Raw genomic sequence first — 24,504 nt, 5'->3', positions numbered from 1 at the left:
TCTACCTACAAACCACACTTCCATTCGCGCCATCTTTCTTCCATGCATTTCGCGTGCGCGCACACACTTAATATACACACACACACCCAACACACACATGAACACATGACCCCCTCTTTGGTTAAGTTTATATATATAATCCCTTTGATATACATACATGCATATATATACATATATGCGTACATTTATATATAAATATATATATAAATATATATGTATATATATATATATGTATATATATATATGTACATATATATATGTGTGAATGTATGTATATATATATATGTATACATATATATGCATATATATATATGTATTATATATATACATATATATATATATATATATATATATATATATATATATATATATATATATATATATATGTACATATATATATATGTGTGAATGTATGTATATATATATATGTATACATATATATGCATATATATATATGTATTATATATATACATATATATATACATATATATATATATATATATATATATATATATATATATATATATATATATATATATATATATATATATATATATATATATTTACATATATATATATATACATATATATTTATATATATATTTATATATATATGTATATATATATATTATATATATATATACACACACACACTCAGACATATATATGTGTATATATATGTATGTATGTTGGTATATATACCTGCATAAGTATATAATCTTTCTGTCTTTGGCTGTCTCTCTGTCTCTGTGTATGTAAGTACGTATGTATCTATATACATACACGCGCGCCTGCACACACACACATACACACACCGACGCATACACACAGATACATGTACGTATGCGTGCGTGTATGTAGATGTATGTATATAATCCGTTCTCCCCGAGTAAGTATATTTATCTAACCTATTTACGTGTGTGTGTGTGTGTATGTGTGTGTGTTTGTTGGTGTATGTGACAGCGTGCGAATGTTTTGTGCGTGCATGAATGTGTTTATGTAGGCGTCGCATCATCGATCCCTCTCGTCTGCTTTTAGTGAGACATCTCCATCAAGTGGTCAGTGTTCTTCTACAAAGACGTATTATATTTCCATTTGGGTGATACGGCGCATAGAGCAGCAGCTACTAGTGTTTATTTCTCCGTTTCAATGGATGCGTATGTGTGTGTGTTTTATTGTCAACATGCAAACTATAGATTATACACCCCATCACGCACATACATATATAAGTGTATGCAGATATGTATGGACACACACATACAGACACACGTACACGAACATACATACATACATACATACATGCATACATACATGCATACATACATACATATATACATACAAAAATACCTTGTTGATGTTGAAATTCTAATGAAGGATTTTTGGATCTAGGTTAGAAACCGGCTCTTTCTCTATTGGCAAGAAATCTTGAAATAATTCTGAATAATGACATATATGTTTATGTGTGTGTGTGTGTGTGTGTGTGTGTGTGTGTGTGTGTGTGTGTGTATTCAAACACTACCTCAATGTCCATATGCTTGCAGACGAAACAGAGATTATATATAAATTAAAGGAAATAACTTACTCTGAACATCTGACGAATAATATTATTTTCTACTCTAGGTACAAGGCCCGAAATTCTTGGTGAGAGGGCCAGTCGACTAGATCGACTCCAGTACGCAACTGGTACTTAATTTATCGACCCCGAAAGGATGAAAGGCAAAGTTTACCTCGGCGGAATTTGAACTCAGAACGTAAAGACAGACGAAATACCGCTAAGCATTTCGTCCGGCGTGCGAACGTTTCTGCCAGTTCGCCGCCTTAAATCTGACAAATGATATTGCCAAAATACATAGTAAAACTGACTCCACATCTTGTAATGCTACAAACATAGAAACAGAAAAACTAGTCTCCTAGTTAACGTAAGAATACGGCGTAGAGCGCCTCACCATGCACAAAACATACATCACACTTAAAGATCATAATACCTACTTCGACACTCATCCTAAATACACGTTAATCAATGTCTCCAGTTGGACAACTTCCACTACAACAACCAAGTCGTGAGTGCACAAACACTTCAATCTTCTCACTTAAAAGGATTGTGTCTCTCAAAGTAGAGTATAATATAGTATAAATATAATACCCGTCGGTGGAACTGAAAAGAATTACACAGGATCCACCGCAAACACAATTAACTTTAGAACTGGAGATAGGATGAATCTACTTCTATGTAACTGTAGCGCTGTCGTTATTAGTGGTTCTATAGGATCTAGAATAAATATCTCGGTATATTTACTCAATATGACATCATAGATTTTTAACCACCTATCTAACTTTCTTCTCCTCAAACCCCGGAATCTGGGAAAAGTTTCACTGCCATCAGCGATTTTGATACCTGGGTAATAATGAACATTAGAAAATCGCTCTTATATCATGATGACACCAGATAAAAAAAAAAGAGTGTTATCAGTTGAAAATTCTGCAACCGGATACCAGTAAGTTAATGGGGCCATCAAGAGAGAATGCGCACCATTTCGGGTCCTTCTTCTCGACAACATTGTTGTGTATTGGTCCCCGCACTGAAGTGAAGACCCAGCTTGCTAGATTAACTGGTTATTGGGTTTCGCCCTATATTCTTCTATTCTTTTTAACCAAATCCAATGGCTAGCCTTCTCCACGGTTCTTTGGATATCATTCATGATGGTATTTGCTTTACGATGACAACAACGATAGCCTCACACTGTGTCCAACGAATCCTCTACACCCTACTTCGATTGGAAAATGTCTTGCTTTCCAGCCTGTGTCTTCACAATCATCGAAGAGGTTTTTATAACGGTCCATCTTTCGAACCCGTGCGGCGTCTATGTTATCCTCATGAGGAACCGTTTTCTCGACCAGATATGATACCTTCCTTCCACCCCAACAAAAGTGTAACCCAGGGCAGACCATCCTCTTCATACCTTCTGTTACTGCCATTCATTGCATTCATCTATATATGGATGAGTATTTCACAGCCTCATGTTTTCCTGTAAAATAATCCTTCGGTAAACTTTGCGTTACAGTCTATGGGATAAGGCTAACAGGGCCGACCTTTCTGAATTACAGGTACAACCCATTTTTTCTTTTTCCTTTCTATTTTTGTTTCAGTCAGTCATTAAATTGCGGCCATACTGGGACATCGGTGTGAAAGGTTTTGTCCAACAAATCGGCCCCAGTAAATTTTTTTTGGTACTCCTTCTATCGGAATCATTTTGAAGAACCGCTTAGTAACCGAGACGTAAACAAAACAACACTGGTTGTCAAGCGGTTGTGAGTAACAAACATAGCAACAAACACAAAGGCACACACATTTGATGGGCTTCTTTCAGTTTCCATCAGCAAAATTCGCTTATAAGACTTTGTCAGCTAGAAGAAGACACTTGCTCGAGGTGCCACGCAGAGGGACTGAACCTAGAACCATACATACATACATACATACATACATACATACATACATACTTACACATACATACATATATTCAAACACATACATATACACGTGCACCTACGCAGTATGTTTATACGCGCGTCTATCTATCTATCTATCTATCTATCCATCTATCTATCTATCTATCTATCTATCTATCTATCTATCTATCTATCTATCTATCTATTTATCTATCTATCTATCTATCTATCTATTTATCTATCTATCTATCTATCTATTTATCTGTCTATCTGTCTGTCTGTCTGTCTGTCTGTCTGTCTGTCTGTCCGTCTGTCTGTCTGTCTGTCTGTCTGTCTGTATGTCTGTATATCTCTCTTCCTATCTACCTGGTTAACCATCTACTTGTAGCTACGCGAGTAGGTGTGCGCGCGCGTGCGTATGTGTGAGTGTATTCAAACGAACATCACCGAAACAAGGCTGACTCATGAGAACAAGAATGTGTGTGTGCGCGTGTGTGTACGCGTGTGTGCGTGTGCGGACGGACGTTGGTGTGTGTGTGTGTGTGAATATTAGTCATCTACTTTTAAGTTCATTGACTCCATCATGCTACGACTAGATGTGATTTTATCAACTACATTTTCGCTAGTATTTCTCCCAAATTTTATGGGTCTGTTGTACTTTTAAAACAACGACTTGTGATAAATAACGTCATTCGTTTTACGCTAAGAATATCAGATTGAAGAAATGTTAATGGTGGAAGAAAGACAACTCTTTTACAGAGTTACTTCCCTTACAAGCCGTCTGCTTCAAGTTTAATTTCATTGAAATATGTCGGGTTTGGTGTTTCTGAAAAAGAAATTAATTATTAACTTTTTGTAGTTTTATATTTCGAGTTCAAATCCTACTCGGGTATAATTTTTATATTTGTTTTTCCTGTGAATTATTTTGTTGAAAGTTCCAGAGTGTTCAAGGTTTTGATAGATAGATAGATAGATAGATAGATAGATAGATAGATAGATAGATAGATGCCACGAGTGGTGGTGGTGGTAAGGCTGGATGTGAAGAAGAAGAAATAGAAGAAGAAGAAGAAGAAGAAGAAGAAGAAGAAGAAGAAGAAGAAGAAGAAGAAGAAGAAGAAGAAGAAGAAGAAGAAGGGAAGGACGACGGAGAAAATTTACCAAGGTTTTTTATTCCTGTACAAATCTATTTTTGTTTTTACAGATCTACAGTTGAACATAATCTACGACGAAATGTTTAGAAAGTAACTTTGTGAATCTTGTTAGCTTGGGAATCACGAAACTGGATTAATAACACCAGATATGTAAACAGGAGACCAGCAACCTAGAAAGAGAAATAATAATAATAATAATAATAATAATAATAATAATAATAATAATAAAGAAAAAATAAAGAAAGAGTACTATAGACGAGTTAGATCAATACTAAAAACAGAGCTCAATGCTAAAAACAAGATAATGGGTATTAACACTTTAGCTGTCCCAGTTATAAGCTACAGCTACAATATCCTTAACTGGACACTAAACGAACTATCTAAAATAGACAGGAAAACAAGAAAAATAATGACAGGATATAGGATGCACCACCCAAAATCTGACATAGAAAGGCTATATATACAACGCACAGAAGGTGGCAGGGGTCTTATACAGCTGGAAAACTATTATAAAATAACCACCATAAGACTGCAAAAATACCTACTCCAGAAGCAAGGAAAACTAATACAAATAGCCACAAAACACGAGCAAAACAAAAAAACTGTTTTCAGTATTTAAGGAAGCTGACAAATACAAACAAGAAATCATACTAAAGAACAACTATGAAGAAGAAGAAACAACAAAAGCTGTAAAACAAATGAAATCCAAACTAAAACTAGAACAGCAACGGATCATGATAAAACGATGGCAAGAAAAGCCCTTTCGTGGAAAATACTGGGCTAAACTAAATGCAAAAGAAATAGACAGAGAAAAATCCCAGCAATGGTTGAGAAGCTCAGGACTCAAAGCAGAGACTGAAAGATTTTTAATTGCAGCACAAGACCAAAGCCTCCCCACCAGAAATTACCAAAAACATATAATGAAAAGAAATATAACAAGTAACTGTAGAATATGTGGAGATGGACAAGAAACAATAAATCATATTATCTCTGGCTGCCCAGTCCTGGCTAAGAAGGAATATATTCACAGACACGACAGAGCTGGGACATATATACACTGGAAGCTATGCCAACACTATGGAATAACAACAGAAAAAAGATGGTATAAACACACGCCAGAAAAGGTCACAGAAAACGAGAAAGCAACCATACTCTGGGATATGCCAATACACACAGATAGAGAAATTAAGGCAAATAGACCAGATATAGTTGTCAAAGATCATGAAGAAAAAAAATGCTTTCTAATTGATGTATCAATACCAGCAGATGACAACGTTTCCCTAAAAGAAATGGAAAAACTTTCAAAATACAAAGACCTGGAAATAGAGGTAACTCGAATGTGGAATCTAAAAACAGAAACAATTCCTATCATAGTAGGTGCCTTAGGTATAATTAAAAAAATATTCAGACAAATACATAACAAAAACACCAGGACTTACAAATATATATAACATACAGAAAATTGCACAACTGGGCACTGCACACATCCTACGCAAAACACTTTCAATACAGTAACCATAAGAGCATCACAGCAAACCACAGCACATACCCAAGGCACACAGAGCTGCGCTCGGTAGTGAAGTGAAAGCACGTTATAAAAATAAAACTACTGAACAATAATAATAATAATATAGGCTTACGAACTGTTGCTGCATTCGTGGATTTTGGAAACACTCGACATGTGTGGAGTAGCTGAGAACGTGTGTGCACTGATTAAAAACAGCATGCCTAGTTGGAAAGCAGGTCTTTCCTGTAACAACCAGGGGGAGCCTTGTTCAACTTTGATATTTGTTATAGCCTTGATCTCACTTTTTGTAGTCGTAGGCAAAGTCAACACGCACAATGTGCTGTGAAAAATGGACTTCGTTTCAGCAACCTTCTCTTCGTGGATGATTTAAAACTGTTCGCAAAAACAGAGCTTGAAATGGAGAGGCTGGTTGAGACTACAGATGTGCAGCAAGGATACAAGGATGGAATTCGGTATCTCGAAGCGTGCGGTACTCACTTTGAAACGAGGGAAGAAGAGCAGATTGTAAGGGCATAGAATGGAAGACCCGGATGACGATTGGTAAAAGTACCTTGAGATAGATCTTGCACAGAGAAATGAAACACAATGTCATCACTGCATATGTGAAGCGCCTCAAACTTCTCTTGAAATCAAAACTCAACTCAAGAAACTTTGTTACTGCCATCAACATAAGGGCTGTTGCTGTAGTCCGCTATAGTGCACCCATCCTGAAATGGACACAAGCGGAGATTGACCAATTTGATCGCACAACCCAAAAGACAATGACATTGCATGGTGCCCTCCACCCTAAGCGAACGTACATTGGCTCTGCATGAAAAGATGTAATGCTGGACGTTGGCTGATTAGTGTACGGTAGTTCATCAATAGTGAAAGAAGAAACATGGCAGAGTATTTGGTAAATAGCAAACAAGACCTGCTACAGTATGCTTCTAATGCAGAAGGATTTACCACAAAAATGGATTGAGAGTGCTAATCAATTCCGATCACGAATAGCCAACCAGAGAGAAGAAACTATTCTGCATAGAATTACATAGCTAGTTCCACCGGGAAACGAACAACATGAAAGATCAGGAAGCATTATGGAGGTGGTTCAGCAAGGGTGGCCTAAAAAATAAGAGTGAAAGCCTCATCGTCGCTGCCTAGGATCAGGCACCGAATACTAACTCATTGGAAAGGGATATATACCAGATACGTGCAATAAACCTCTGCAGAATGTGTGGGAAGAGGGTCGAAAGCGTGACTCACATTGTTAGTGTTTCTGAATCTTGTACGGAAAGAGTACGAACGCAGATACGACGAGGTAGCGCAGAACCTTAACCGATAATAATAATAATAATAATAATAATAATAATAATAATAATAATAATAATAATAATAATAATAATAATAATAATAATAACAATAAGGGTTACAGCAAATATTCTGCTTAATGCCACAGATTTGCTTGTCAGTTGTTTGAGCTTAACCAGTTGAGAATGTCCCTTGGTGGCTGACGATATGTGCATCTCTGATCATTAACAGAAGTAGTGGGGGAGCATCATAGCCATGTGTTGAGAGGAATTCTTTGGGGTTTGGATAATTTACCTTTGGAAACATGGGTATTTTGCTCAACATCCTTAAACAAACCTTAATAATAATAATAATAATAATAATAATAATAATAATAATAATAATAATAATAATAATCCTTTCTACTAAAGGCACATGGCCTGAGTTTTGTGGGGAGGGGACTAGTCGATTACATTGACTCTAGTGCTTTTCAGGTACTTAATTTATCGACCCCGAAGGCATGAAGGTGAAATCGACCTCGGCGGAATTGAACTCAGAACGTAAGGACGGACGAAATACCGCTAAGCATTTCGTCCGGCGTGCTAACGATTCGGCCATCTCGCCGCACGTAACAACAACAGCAACAACAACGACAGCCAGAATACTCGGTTATTTTATTTACCAGAAGGGCAGGCGAATGGGGGAAATGTTACAAAGATGGTTTTGTAAAAAAGAAAAGACTTTATTTTTTTACATCTGGTGAAACCCGAACAGGAAGAAACATTAATCCATATAAACGAGATGAAAAGAAAGAAACATATTAAAAAACATGTATATTGTCCCAAAAGAGAGATAGCTACCCCAAGCAAATAGTATAATATTCTCTGATGTGATGTAAGACGTGTTATTAAATAACATTATATATAAAAAGCGGAACAAGAAATTACTGCTAAAATAACTGCTTACGCTGCTGTTTTATAGAACATTATATTTGCATCTATTTGATCTTCGTTCATCGCGATGCGTCATGGCTGGTGCTCTTATTTTCTTGCCTTGTTTGTTTTTTGTGTTTTTTGTCTTGCACATATGCTCTAGTAAGAGTTGAACTTAGAAACCCACACAGGACTAATGTTGGTTTTGTAGTTGTTTTTTGCGTTGGAGTCTTGTGTGAATAAAGGTTCTTGAGTTCAATTTCTGCCTGAACATACGTACATAAAAATATGGTAAATGTAGCAATTGATGACGAACGTAGATCAAAGCTTTCGAAAGAGTTACTTTTTTTTTTTTTTTTTAGAGAAAGAGGAGAGAAGAAAAAAAGCAAATGGAGTTCACAGTGTTCCAATAGTACACGCTAATTACTCGAACAAATAAAACATTAAGCATATAATCAGAGCAAGATCAAGTTTTAAAAAGCAGAGGAACGGAGAACCGCTGAGGCAACAAAAGACGCATTACAATTCCTCAACATAAACATGTAACAAGGAAGAAATGCTTAAACGAGAACTTTCAGGAACCTATTCCATTAATATTAGCTCAACAAAAGACCAATGAGTGCACAGAAGATACATAAAACAGAACACTAAAAATTACTGCAAATCATCAGAAGAATTGGAAAGACGTTGTACATTTGTATGTTTTAGTAGAATATGGAGAATAAAATATTAATAGTATACAGCAATGAAAAACGGAGATTAAGATTGATTTCTTAGATTTTGTTTGTAAAACAAGAAACGTGAGTAATATTAAAAGATGCAAATGTGTTAAGCAAACATTAGAATCGCTCTAATATAGCCACAAAGTAATACCAAATGATATCAGTCAGGATATTAATAATGAAAATAATAAAACAAAGCAACGCTTTTTTTTTATAATAGTAAACATCAAAAAGAAATTAATCCACGGAAACGCTTCATGCATCGAATATATTTATTACAAAATCAAATAGAAATGAGAACACAGTAAATATATAAATAGATATGTTGATAAATAAATGTGTATATATATATATATATATATATATATATATATATATATATATATATATATATATATATATATATATATATATATATATATAAGTAAAAGAAAACTGGTTGTAACAAAGGCAGGCAAAATCGCAGAGTTTGAGAAGACTTAAAAATTGAAGAAGGATAATTTGAACAAAGTAAAATTCTTCGAGACTGAAAATCTTACAAATTTATAAGAGAGCAGTTCTATATTTAAGAGATGAGGAATTATGTACATTATTTGCATTATTTATATTTGACGGATATTTGTCCTCATTTTGTTTGTTGTTAACACAACATTTCGGCTGATATACCCTCCAGGCTTCATCAGGTGTCTTGGGGAAAATTTCGAATCACTACACCATATGGCGTAGTGGTTAAGAACGCGGGCTGCTAACCCCAAGATTCCAAGTTCGATTCCAGGCAGTGACCTGAATAGTGATAATAATAATAATAATAGCAACATCGAAAAATACCTTAGGAACGAGAACCCAGGTTCGAAATTTCCCCCAAGACACCTGATGAAGGCTGGAGGGTATATCAGCCGAAACGTTGTGTTAACAACAAATATGATGAGGACAAATATCCGTCAAATGTAAATAATGTATATGAGAGAGCAATAATGAAACTGTGAGACGAATCTTTAAATATTTTCCAAGAGAAAGGACAAGGGCTCACAAATTCCTTAAAGTAAAATGGCATCAATAAAAAAAGTAGTTGGGAGACTGGCAGAAAGGAAGTAAAAGGCAAGACAGGGAAAACACGAGAGGGTGATAGCCGTTCGATAGGCCCAGGTGACAGAGATGCAACGTGGCAACAAGGTCACAATTTGATCTTCGTCGGGCCGGGACGGGTGTGTGCATTAAGGCGGCGAGCTGGCAGAATCGTTAGCACAGAGGGAGAAATACTTAGTGGTATTCTGTCTGCCGCTACGTTCTGAGTTCAAATTCCGCTAAGGTCGAATTTGCCTTTCATCCTTTCGGGGTTGATTTAATAAGTACCAGTTACGCACTGGGGTCAATGTAATCGACTTAATCCCCTCCCCCAAGCTATCTTTGTGGCACATATTCGTAATCATTATTATTATTGAACTCTGAGAAAAATAAAAATAAAAATAAAACATCAGCAACTGAAACAATAACAATCCCCACCACCACCACCACCACCACTACAACAACAACAACCACAACCACAACTAATATTGATGCTAATAGAGTTGTCTTGGTAACGAAACCGATGCTTTTAGAGACATATATATTGCATATAAAATAGGAGTGATAACAAGTCGTATGTCACATGACTGTGAAAGAAAGAAAGAAAGAAAGAAAGAAAGAAAGAAAGAAAGAAAGAAAGAAAGAAAGAAAGGAAAGCAAATGATAGTAAAATACAACTGTACATGAATGGGTGTTGGCTCGGGATTGTCAATCGTGTTGTTAAATGGTTATATGACAGTGAATGTGCGGACTTAATATGTAAACCGCTCTGCAGAGCCACCACCTGTTACACCAGGCAACTTCTCTTCATTGTTTACTCATCACGCGCTTTATTTTAGCGTTTTGTTAGAAGGAAGAAGAAGAAGACAAAAGAAAAATCTATTATCGAGAATGGTGCGAGCGAAGAGGCCTGCCCTGAACATGCGCGCCTGTAGTTGCAAAAATAAAAGGAAAGGTAAAAAAAAAAGCACCTGCCCCAAAAGTCAGCGTAGCCATGGTCTTTTTTAAGGGTTTTTCCATGAGCAGCTCTCGAAAGTCTGCTCCCTATTGAGGATTACACATTGTTGGTTTCTTTTTATATATATATAATTTTGTTAGTCTTGTTTACACGCAAGACCCTTACAACAACACACTCACACACACACACACACATTCGTTGTTTTCACCTGTACTGTCCATAATGATTTTCTTAATGTAAACCCTTGTGGTTAGTAAAGAAATCATTACTAATTATTATTACTATCATTTCTCTTTGTTACAGATTTTGTTGGAGTTCCTGGAGTCCTCCATGCGTAACGGGATTACTACCTGCAGCCTACGGTACCATGCTATTCGTTCTTTTCAGTTATCTAATACTTTCCTGATTATTCTGGCCGTGCCAGGGAGGCAAACCTTTTGTAACAGTTCTACTGGACACTCTATTCCAATTGCCTTTATATTTCTTTTGATGCCTTCTGATACTGATAGCTGTTAGACGGACCTGTCCGCGGTGTGCGCAGGGCGACGAAACTGTAGTGCACGCATTCGTCCACTGTCCGTGCATTACTGACTTGTGGAGCTCTGTCGAATGGTTGTTATCACGTGTAGGACGGATCCGGTTATCAACCGAGTCCAGTGTAAAGGTCACCACGCGGCCTTCTTTTGGTCGCGAAGGAAAGACAGTTTTCGTCTGACCGGTGGCTATGGCGAAGGTGGTCGTGTGGTGGACGAGATTGAAAGAACTGAAGACAGATACTTTCCATTTCGGCCAAGCCCTCTTAGACTTTTTCAAGTTCTACTTGAAAAAGAAAAAGAGAGCAGAGAGGGAAGTTCTGTCCACCAGTAAATTTGTTCAAAGGTGGGTGCATATGGCGAGGATGGCCCGTGTGAATGGGCCGTGTAAACCGGAGGATTTGAGAAGGAGAGAGGCGACTGCTGAGGTGCATCTGAGGTGCATCAGAACGTGTAGGGTTCCTCAGTTGTCCATGAGAGGAACTTCCACCAGCTTTTCCATACTGTCACTAAAGCATTTACACACAAAACTAAGCGCACCAATTATGAAAGACTGGTATTACCAAATTCTTGAACACTTCTAAAGACACCATTATTATGTGTGACATACTAAAGCTGACCGTTGCCGAAAGAGCCAAAAAGTTCAGTAAAAGATTCTATGTTGGAATGAATGTTACAAGTGAATGTCGGGAACACTTACATGTACACAAATACACACACAAGTGTAACATTGTGTGTGTGTGTGTGTGTGTGTGTGTGTGTGTGTGTGTGTGTGTGTGTGTGTGTGTGTGTGTGTGTGTGCGTGTGTGCGTGTGTGTGTGTAAGACGGCGAGGAGCTGGCAGAGTGGTCAGCACGCCGGGCGAAAATGCTTAGCGGTATTTCGTCTGCCATTATGTTCTGAGTTCAAATTCCAGCGAGATCGACTTTGCCTTTCATCCTTTCGCGGTCGATAAATTAAGTACCAGTTGCGTACTGGGGTCGATCTAATCGACTGGCCCCTACCCCCAAAATTTCGGGCCTTGTGCCTAGAGCAGAAAAGGATATTATGTGTGTGTGTGTGTGTGCTCACATACACACTTGGAAACAGTCTGCTCGAGCCAGTGCAGTCAATCGAAAACTCCGCATAGCGGATACCAGTAACTTCTAGTAGTCATCAGGAGAGATTGTGCACTATTTCAAGGCCACTTTCTCAACGGTTTTACGGTGCACTGATGTGTAACAGGCGTTATATCGTCTCTCTTATCCAATCTTTGATTAAGTTAGTGCACTTTAAAATATGTACACATGAGAGACTGCAACTGTCTTGCAATATCTGTTGGGTGAACAGCGGAAACGCGAAACTTTGAACATCGAGAAAGTAAACGGACAGTCTGCTCTATGAAACAAATGCTTACTATCCGCTCATTTGTAAATTGAAGTGTGTGTGTGTGTGTGTGTGTGTGTGTGTGTGTGTGTGTGTATGTATGCATACATATATATATATATATATATATATATATATATATATATATATATATATATATATATATATATATGTATATATATATATATACATACATTGATATATATATATATATATATATATATATATATATATATATATATATATATACAGATATATATATATATATATATATATATATATATATATATACATACGTATTTGTATGTGTATATATATACATATATATATATATATACATATGTATGTGCGTGCGCGTTTGTGTATATATATATATATATATATATATATATGTTTGTCTACATGTTTATGTGTGTGTGTATGTATATATGTATGCCTGTATATATATATATATATATATATATATATATATATATATATATATATATATATATGCATGTGTGTATGTGTGCGTTTGTACTCATGTACAAGTGATTTTTATGTGTGTACATATGCCTATGCTCTTCCATAAAATATAAGGTTCGGTACATACATACATATATATATATATATATATATATACATACACACACACCTAGCTACTCAGATGTTTACACACACACATACACACATACACAAAAACCGAACAAATACGCACACATCCGTACCTGCGTGTGATGCTTAAATGTATGCGTCTACCTGGGCAATTACATAGACTCCCGCGACTGTCTCCTGTGTGTACACAAGTGCATTTTTACATTACCCTAACAGGCCTAATAACGTTGATATATTAGTTTGTCTGTTTGCTTATGTCGTACCGCAAACCTTGTCACGTCATTGTCTCGGATTGATTTCACCTGTAAGAGAGAAGCTGGTTTATATTTGTGCTTCAATCACTCAAGTACGTCTCTTCTCTTCTCGTCTCTTTTTGCTGTATGCTTACTTCTTGAACAGGTGGTTGCTAGCTCGGCAAACTGAACGGCTTCATCACAATACATACAACGATCGACGACAACCATGACAACGACGACGAGCATCCACCATGTCAGCATCATCATCGTCTTTGTTGTTGTCGTCATCATCTTCATCTTCATCATCATCATCATCATCATCATCATCATCATCATCATTCATCGTCGTCGTCGCCGTCGTCGTCGTCGTTGTCATCGTCATCATCGTCATCATCGTCGTCATCATCATCATCAACATCATCAATATCATTAAAACATTGCAGCACAGAGACAAGCTTTTCTCTTCTGGAGCCAGAAAATCCTTCGCTGCTCACCCACCCCCAACCGACGCCCATTCACCTTAGGCGAGACTCAGAAGAAATTTACCCCAGTGGGAAACTGCTCCCACATCTAGGACGGCGCCCCTGCTCCACATACAAAGACATCCTAGACGGCATGCCAGCGACATGGCACTCGTCTGGCAGGCATGAAATCACTCACAAACGCACCCCAAAAATATGTCTTACTGGTGTCCTATCTACCCTCTTAGTCTTCTTTGCTATTTCTATAATAATACCCAGAACCGGTTGGTTTCATGAAACCCCTGCCCAAACTTTCTCCACTAATTCGCTTCTCCATCATTTTTCGGAACTACTTGGTGTTAGTAACCCGATCGTCGACATAGCTATACCCGTCGTTGATATGAATAAATCTGATCCACATGTATGTGCACAGTGAACAGCGAGAATCAAAACGATGACTTTCATTATTCATTCTTAATACGTTCAAGCAGATTCTAACGTATTTCTGCTAATCGCTGTTATATTGGAGATTTGCATTGTATCGTTGTATGATTGAAGAAAAACATCTCCTTTCAGACGAATGCGCGCTCATAATGCACTTGATTCATTAGCACAAGGGGACTTCAGAACATATTCACGTGCAAGAGCTACCGGAACCTATTAACAATGAATATGAAAGTTATCTTTTTTGATTCTCACTGTTCAGTGTATATGGCGGTTCATTATCGGTTGGCAGACAATTAACACGCATCAGCAAATAATGTGTTTGCTGAATATATAAACAAAAGCCACAAACTCTTGTTAGATTTATTGGTTTGAGATAGCTTTGACTGAGGAGACACAAAGACGCCGAAGAACCGGGTGTCCCAAAGTTCCTTTTTATTATTATTATTATTATTATTATTATTATTATTATTATTATTATCATCATTATTATTATTTTTTTTATTATTATCATCATCATCATCAACATTATTATTATCAGTATTATTATTAATAATTTTTTAATATCATTATTATTATTTAGGGCGGCGAGCTGTCGGAATTGTTAGCATGCCGGGTGAAATGCTTAACGGTATTTCGTCTGTCGCTACGTTCTGAGTTCAAATTCCACCGAGGTCGACTCTGCCGTTCAACCTTTCGGGGTCGATAAATTAAGTACCAGTGAAACACTGAGGTCGAAGTAATCGACTAGTCCCCCTCCCGCCAAATTTCAGGCCTTGTGCTTAGAATAGAAAGGATTATTATTATTATTATTATTATTCTTATTATTATTACTATTGTTGTTGTTGTTGTTGCTGTTGTTATCATTTACTTACTTTAAGGATCGTTCTCCAACTGACCACAAATAAATGTAGAACTGTCAAGCCGACCTGCTGCCCGTTCAGTTTACTTAACAAAAGCAGCATCTGTAAAAAGTAAATGAGAGGAAATTTATAAAGATGAAGGCCTGGATCCGTCGACTCAGGATGAAGAAGAAGGTTTTAGATGAGAAATGTCGTGTAATATATTTAATCGCTTTTTATTTATGAGTTTTTACTTATTTGCTATTTTATTGACCTCAGAATGGATTTGGCTCTTCTGGATTTCGTCGGAGAAAATTAATGTAAAGGTAAAACAGTTTGAGCGATGCTTTGTCGCTTTTCCCAATCCAACATTTTGGCCTTATTAGATCTCTCTCTCTCTCTCTCTCTCTCTCTCTCTCACCCTTTCTCTCTCTCCCTTTTTCTTTCCTTTTCTCTTTCTCTCTCCCTCTCCCCCCCTCTCTCTCTCTCTCTGACGCTTTCAACGTTTCACGTGTGGCTTTTATAACCTTAAAAATCCTTACCAAAAATGTCCCTTTTAGCACGCTGGCGACACTGGGATACATAAAATAATAGGTGACCTTCATACTTTTGGACAGGCACACTGTGTTACTCCCGTTTCGTTATTCGTCCTGAGAACAGAAGCGAGTGAAAGAGAAGATGTTATTGTTCTTGTGTTCAACATGTCGGGCGTATCTCCTCTCAACCGTTATTTCCATGTTCGAACTGCATCCATTCGGAACTCCTTCTCCCGTTCCTGTTTTCCTCTGGGTAGCGACCAGCAAGAATTGAAATCAGACCTTCAATTTTATTAACCTTTCTCACTAATCTAACCTTGAGAATAAAATCTTTTCTTGCAGAATGAAAAGTCTGCGATGTTTCAAACAGTTAACTTCAAAAGAAAGACATCATAACCAAATTTTGAAAGCGATTTTCAATCTCATTTCATTTTCTTGAGGTTTTGCCAATTTGTACGATGGCCGTAGAGTCTATGCTACGCCTTCTGCGATTTGCTGAGATAAGCATGTCGGTTTTGATATCTCTTTGGAAACGTTTTCTCTTATTTATTTAAATTATTTCATGTCAGGCCTATTGCGAACAATAGCATTGTAGGTTTCTTATGGAATATTCACTGGTTCACTGTAGTGATAATGCTGCTGAGAAAGGCATGATTGTCATGCAGCCTTGTTCTCCATTTCCCCGAAAGAGCTTTGATCTTTAGTTCATATTAGAAATCAATATTAAATTGGACTTTCAATGTTTGTCGCTTCCAGTAATCCGAATTTTTAGTCATGTCACGATTCCAGCTGAGAAACTTATTTATGAAACGAAAACGTTACAGAAAAATATGAACGTCGCAAATCTTTGTTTCTCCGTTCTAATAAAATTGTAAAAAAAAACATACTTTGAATAGTCTCTGTGGATATATAATAAGAATTTACTATTTCTAATAAGCTTTCATGGCTGTGCCGAAGAAAATGCTTCTATATGACTGCTTGATTTGCTGCAAATACCAACCGAATCTCCCTCAAAGCATACTTTATCATCTTAAGAAGGGATTGATACATTATATAAAGTGATCCTAGAAACACTGCAAAACAAGTGACAGAATGTTTCCCATCGGAATGCATTTAATCGTTGACGACCCTGTCGAGTAGATGTGCGACAGTTGCTGAAGGACAGAGAAACGTAAAGAAGACCGGTCAGTGAGATCAGGAAGCGCTCGACCCTATAATGCACTGGGCCCTATAATATTTATTCATTTATTGACAGCACGGTACGGCACACATAGGGTCTCTAGGCCCGTGAGACATCCTCCCCGGGGTGGGGGGCAACTACTCTGTGTGCCTATGCGTTAATACAGTATTGCTAATGTATCATTTTCTTATTTAAATTGTGCGAGGGTCATTGGCTGCTATTTTTAGCAAATCGATTGACTCTGTAGACTCTCAATAATAAATAAAATTTAAAAAAGGTAACAACTATACCTCCATCCCGAAATGTTCTGTGTGTTCGCTGTATCGGATCTTATATAAATGAGGAAGTAACTTGTGCGCCTGAAGAACGAGAAAGGAATTTGTGAATGAGTTGGCGAAACGATATTCACACACACACAGATCTAAAGTAAATTTGAATATTATGTCTCATTGTGGATGTGTGTGAGTGTGTGTGTTTGCATATGTGTGTGAGTGTGTGTGTTTGTGTGAGGAACAGCTTCTCTTCTAGGCACATATTAAAAGTCACCATACTCCAGTTCCAAATTCTTTATTATTAGTAGTTTAAAGCAGTCGGGGGTGGGATGAGATGTGGGGCCAAACTGCGGCCCGCCAGACGTTCTGGGTGGCAGTGCTAACTAAAATTTACCTTCGATGTTTTTAGCTGTGCGGCCCGCCATTCGATGAGTCATGTCTCATGCTGCTTGCTTCCCGAAAAAGGTCGCCCATGCCCGACTTAAAGTGTCCCTCTGTATTACAAGTGAATGGATATAATTTAAGGGAGATCTGACTGACGTTTTTAGCAGGTGAAGGGACCAGGTAGAGGATTTCCTCGTTTGCTCTTGTGTGATGAAAATGGCGATGGTGGAGATGTGGTGGTACTTTGTGGGTCGCATGGTGGTCGGTGGTGGTGGTGGTGGTGGTGGTGGTAGTGGTGGAGATAGTGGTAGCGTTGTAAGTAGACGTTCTGAAGGAAGCTACTAACACCGTCACTAATTTACAAAACACCACTACTACTACTACTACTACTACTACTACTACTACTACTACTACTACTACTACTGTTACTACTACTACTACTACTACTACTACTACTACTACTACTACTACTACTACTATCACCACCACCACCACCACCGCCACAACCAGGCCACCTTCATCACCACCACCGCCGCCGCCGCCACCGCCGCCGCCGCCACCGCCGCCGCTACCGCCGCCGCAACCGCCGCCGCCACTATCAACCATCATCATCGTCATCATCATAGTTCTCGTCGTGGTCGTCGTCCTTCTATTTCTTTTCATAAAATACATTTTTTTCTTTTTATTCTATTTTATTACCCCCCACCCCCACCCCCTGCCTCCCTTTCCCCCATTTCCTATCAAAACCTTCATCCTCGCTTTTCTTCTTTCTTTTCGTCTTTCTTCTTCTATCGTAGTTTATATATGAATGACTTTTTTTTTTATATATTATCTTCGATTTTCAAGACGAAAAATTGCCCAAGGGTGGTCCTTAACAGGAGAGTCGGAAAGGTGTGGTGCTGGGACCGGGTGGCGGTGGGGTTGTAGAATACTTGACATTCTATACTGCAACTATTAAGGGGTCGATTTTCCAATATTGAACAGGGGCAAACGAGAGGGGGGTGGAGGGGGTGGAAGTACCATACGATAAATAAGTAAAACTGTAACACACACATACATATGTATGTATATATATATATATATATATATATATATATATATGTGTGTGTGTGTGTGTGTGTACGTATGTATAAATATATTTATAAATATATGTATGTGTGTGTATTAACATATATATTATACATTTATATATAATATATATATAATTTATATATATATACATATATATATATACATTTATATATAATATATATATAATTATATATACATACATATGTTTATATTATTTAAAAATACATATATCATACAATTTCTGTTTACGCTCTCACATTCATACACACAAATATACAGACATACACACACACATACACACTCGTGTGTGTGTATGTATATATATTATGTATGGATATGGATATATCTATATTTATGTGTATATACTTATAGATGTGGTGTGAACTGGATTTTGAACGTTTGTAAGTATGTATGTAGGTATGCATGAACGTATATATGTATATGTGTGTGTGCGTGTGCGTGCATATATGTATATATGTATGTGTATATATATATATATATATATATATATATATATATATATATATATATATATATATATACGCACATACGTATATACATACCCACATATATACATACACACATACATGCATTTATATATACACATGATTAAGCAGCTGTGTATATGTGAATGTGTGAAAATCCATATACAGATAGCAAAATTCTAGAAAACACTAATTTCTCACAATTTCGTGTCGTCTAAAATAAAATAGGATCTTTTACGGCAAAAGTGGCAAAGAAAATTTGTTTAGCCAGGAATCGAAACAGTCTTGCCAAAAATGGTTTTACAGGCAGTTGGTGTATGTATATATCTGCGATACACACTTGTTTGTCTCCAGTGCCAAAATGCACAATCGCCAAAATAGGCTCAGTGCCCAGTCAGCGGCGCCAAATGGCCAGCATCCAAACAGCTACGCCCAATCGTCTTTCGTGGTTAGACACCCCACTGAGCAACTTTTCGCTTTTATAATCGAACCAGACAGAAAGAGAGACATGTAAACTGGCTGAGGTTAGGCCATGATAGACAGCGACCGACTTACATCAATAACGATATCTCCTAGAATATACAAGCGAAGATATGGCTACGGGGTTTAAAAAGCACGATGTGTTGTCACGTGGTTTCAAGCTCAGTTCCGCTGCACAACATCTTAAGCAAGTACAACTGGTACTTATTTTATCGACCCTGAAAGGGTGAAGGCAAAGTCGACCGCGGTGGAATTTGAACTCAGAACGTAAAGACGCTTCTAAAAATTTTGCTTCACGCTCTAATGATTCTGCCTTAAATAATATAACAATGTTACCATCTATCTTTTATTTGTTTCAGTCACTGGACTGCTGCCATGCTGGAGCAACACCTCGAAGTGTTTTAGTCGAATAAATAGACCACAGTACTCATTCGTATTTAAGTTGGGTACTTATTCTTTCGGTATCTTTTGCCGAGCCGCTAAGTAACGCGGGTGTAAACAAAACCAACATTTGTTTCCAAGCAGTGCTGGGGAGGGGGCATATACCAAATACAAAGACATACATATGTGCGCGCGCATGCACCCACTCACACGCACGCACGCACGCACACACATGCACACGCACACACACACACACGACAGGCTCCGACACAATTTCTTTCTACCAAATTCACTCACGAGGCTTTGGTCAGCCCGGAACTGTACCACAAGACACTTGCCCAAGGTGCCACACAGTGGGACTGAACCCGAAGCCGCTGTTTTAAAATGAGCTTCTTAACCATATAGCCCTGCCTGCGCTTGTAACGCTATTTTATCAATGTGGCTGTTTATCGGATTTCGAAAATGAATTTCATCCACTTTTAGTCAAAATATAAAATTGCACTCAGTCAAAAATAAATGAAAAGAAAAGAAAAAAAGGGTATAGTAAAAAAATATATATATTTCATTTACTTACAGAGAAGCCGACCCTAGCTGCTGCTCCCGAGACTGATGCCAGGTGAATGAAGACTGTTATGTACCATATACTGAACAGTACCGTGTGATAGCCGGGTGTCTCTTGGAAAAATATCAAGTTATAGAAATTGAGCGAAAACACACCAATGTCCGAGAAGAATATAATTGCCATGATTGTACTGAAAGATGCATTCATGATATCTATTAACTCAACCAGTCGTTGGTAATGGAATCTTGTTTGACTGAGGTCACACAACAGTCTACCGTCTGCTGTGATTGATTTAGCAAAACAACTGGCAAGTCGGTCGAACTGTGCTCCGACTAGAGTACAGAGTATAACAAAAAACGAGCCCGAAAAGTATGTAATACCAGACTTCATCATAAACAATGCAGTAATTATAGTTTTTTGTATATGGCCATTAGCCTCGGGACTGAAATGGAAGTCATTTAGTTTCATAGTATCGTAACCGGTTGCATTTCTCGTCAGCCATTTAATGTTCGTTTCGTATTTGCTGGGTCTATTGAACCAAGAAACTTGCGCAATGATATTGCCAATATTAGGTTCAATATAGAATGAAAGAATTATCCCTCCGAGATTCACCAAAAAGTTCACAGCAGGTATGGTGATACTCAGGAGTAAAAGATACCGGGGACATTTATTGTAAGCAGTGTGGGAAAATAATTTTTCCCAACAAAGAAACAACGATTCTAATTTTCCGCTGCGCCGAAAAGAATGTTGAAAAAGGACGAGAATCATCAAACATTGAAATGAGAGTAAACTCCACTGGATCTTGCTGAATAAAAAACTGCCATATTGTTCATTGGCGCTGTATTGTGTCAAACTTCTAACGAAAGAATACGCCATAAATCCACCAACAATAAGACTGTATAATGTCCATAAGTCTCTGTCCCCGAATTTGTGGTACATACCAAAAAGCCTCATACACAACAACAACGGTTTTAAACTCTCTTCCAGCTGACTTTCCATTAGGACTCGCTGTTGGTATTGATATTTGTTGAGTAACACTTTAACTTTGCTATAGTTTTTGATAGTTTCGTATGTTTTGAACATCATTGGGTCTGTTTGGTGTAAGATTTTATATTAATTACGTTGAAAAATCTCTCATGAAACCTCTTCGTATTCTCCACAACTGTCTCAGATATGTTCTGGCTCCGTAGAAATCAATCTAATATCTTTGACCAAAATACTTAAATTTCCAAATAGTTCAAAATCAATAGCTCTGTTTAAACTCAAATAATCTAATTTGTATTTTTGTAAAACTTTGCATAAATCTTAAAATTGATGAAATGACGCGTTTTGACTCAGTTGATTGTATCCTTCGTTTTCTACAATTACAAACAGTGTAATGTAATCCGTTGTCGTTGTTGTTTAGGTTCGATTTAGTTCTGTTCAAACGGAAATATAATCAAGAAGCATTTTGACCGTGACCATCGGGTTTATTCTTGTTCTTTGAATACAGTGTATCTGGGATTTCATCATCAAATCATTCTTTTTTTAAGCCAATATTGTGTAATTTGAAGGTTTAGCTGTTACATCTAGCAGATCAAGCGACCGTGTAAAGGCTACTTCGTTGAGTCGTATATTCTCTATCGTTTGCACTTGGGCGAAATGTTACTTTTTACATTTCTACAATTCCTCTCAATAATTTGTGATCATTGTATATACTTCAATTTTAGATACAATTTTGATTGATAGTATAATAAAAACGAAAAAAATAGAATATTCTAATCTTGTTTAGAAAATAAAAACAGAAAATTTACGGAAGTCTTTTGTTTATAACAATTTAGTATTTCTGTTTTTCTATGATTTAGTATAGTTTGTGCTTAAGTTAGTCTCGAAGTTTGAGATATACGTGAATATGAAGGGTGCTTTTTTTTATATTTCGCTGGAAAGAAATAAAAAAGAAACATGAATAAAAATAGTGATGTATGTTAGAAATTGAATGCAAAAAAAAAAAAGAAAAAAGAAAGAAAAAGAAAAATTGTGTATTTTTACCGAATCTGTATAATGGATGCAAAATGTCAGCTTTCCAAACATGAACAAATTGCGTTATCAAATCGTAAAACGAGCGATCGATATCTATCTGGCCAAACAAAGATAAAATATGTTATCGAAGAATGAGAGATTTACTTCCTTCACAGTTGTCAACATGGTAACGAAGGTGAGGAAGATAACAAGGGAGGTAGAAAGTGGAAGTGAAAGAGCGATTAGGAGATGGTAGGATGGCAGGTAGTTGGGCATCTAAAACTAACATTCTTATCAAACGTTCGTTTTGGAGATAGATGAATGTTTAGGCGGGAAACTAGGTGTGAAATTGCTGCAGGAAATTGTGGTGATTTGTTACTGAAAGTAGACGTTGGCGTAATTGCAGACTGGTTGTTTGCTTCATGTCTGTTTTGATCTCTCGGCATTGATATATATATATATATATATATATATATATACCTTTATATACATCCATATATATATATATATGTATATATATATATGTGTATATATATATATATATATATATATATATGTATATATATATGTATATATATATATATATATATATATATATATATATATATATATATATATATATATATATATATGTATATATATATATATATATATATATATATATATATATATATATATATATATATATATAAATCTTTACTATCAAACACACATGTAAACTTATATACATACATGTATATATATCTATATATCTATATTTATATCTATCAATTTATATATATATATATATATATATATATATATATATGCATGTAAGTGTATACGTATGTATGATAGTAAAGATATATATATACACACACACACACTCACGCACACACACACAAACATATGCACGTTTGTTTATTACTTTCTTTAATCGATATCTTTTCAATTAATTTTATCTGTATTCAAACCATCACTAGTGAAGATATACATCAACCTTTTCTTCTCCGAAGCCAAAGTCGAGCATTTATTTTCTTCCGCTTTTCTGTTACCAATTCTAGGTCATTAGAGTACATACGTTCAAAAGATTCTGGAATATTTCACTGCAATTTCTGGAGGGAATTAGGGAGGGGTAGATTTTAACCTGTTCACAGGACCTTCAAAGTTCCAATTCAACAAACAGTTGTATTTAGCTGATAGGATGCTAACATACAGTAAGAGCCGAGTACAACATTGAAGCTTTCATGCAATCGGGCGCCTTGCAAGAAACAGCAGTGGAGTTGCCCTCAAATCACTCATTCAGCTATCTTAAAACGGAAATAACATAGTCCGGCAAGAATGAAATTATTCTTATGGAAACAGAATACGGTACGTATGCTAATGTGCATAAGTCAGTTTCAAGCATGAATTGAATAATGTCGCACGAAGTAACTTTGAATGAAATATATTCATGTAAAGTCATCTTCAACACGTTCTTCCACTTTTTTTATTTATTATTGTCACTTTTCTACTCATTACCGTTTCTACTTTGTTTCTACGCTGAACAGGTGCTGGTATTGTTGATTGGAGAAAGTGAAGTAGGGGGGCGGAATTACAGGTCTGTTTGGGGGAGGAAATATGAGGCAGA

The 24,504-nt window shown here is 36.7% G+C and overlaps 1 protein-coding gene across 1 annotated transcript; it reads right to left on the bottom strand.

Moving 5' to 3' along the window:
* Positions 1-4,596: 4,596 nt before the first annotated feature.
* On the bottom strand, positions 4,597-22,815 carry LOC149132545 (uncharacterized). Its single transcript, XM_089363909.1, has 4 exons — positions 20,910-22,815; positions 17,553-17,621; positions 15,580-15,669; positions 4,597-4,768 (listed from the first exon to the last, which is right to left on the bottom strand). Exons 1-4 carry the CDS (start codon positions 21,981-21,983, stop codon positions 4,682-4,684), a joined length of 1,320 nt encoding a protein of 439 aa, XP_089220035.1. The 5' UTR covers positions 21,984-22,815; the 3' UTR covers positions 4,597-4,681.
* Between the last annotated feature and the right edge of the window lie 1,689 nt (positions 22,816-24,504).

The sequence above is a fragment of the Octopus bimaculoides genome, chromosome 15, assembly GCF_046866305.1.
Source record: "Octopus bimaculoides isolate indiv1 chromosome 15, ASM4686630v1, whole genome shotgun sequence".
Lineage (NCBI taxonomy): Eukaryota > Metazoa > Mollusca > Cephalopoda > Octopoda > Octopodidae > Octopus > Octopus bimaculoides.
Note: the sequence above shows the minus strand (reverse complement) of the source record. Positions and strands in the feature narration are given on the sequence as shown.

Coding starts and splice junctions, on each gene's coding strand:
- LOC149132545 (XM_089363909.1), bottom strand. CDS start 21,983: ATGATGTTCAAAACATACGAAACTATCAAAAACTATAGCAAAGTTAAA. Junction 15,670..17,552: donor CAGAACATTTCGGGATGGAG/GTATAGTTGTTA, acceptor TACTTTTTACAG/ATGCTGCTTTTGTTAAGTAA. Junction 4,769..15,579: donor GTTGGAGAACGATCCTTAAA/GTAAGTAAATGA, acceptor TTCTCTTTCTAG/GTTGCTGGTCTCCTGTTTAC.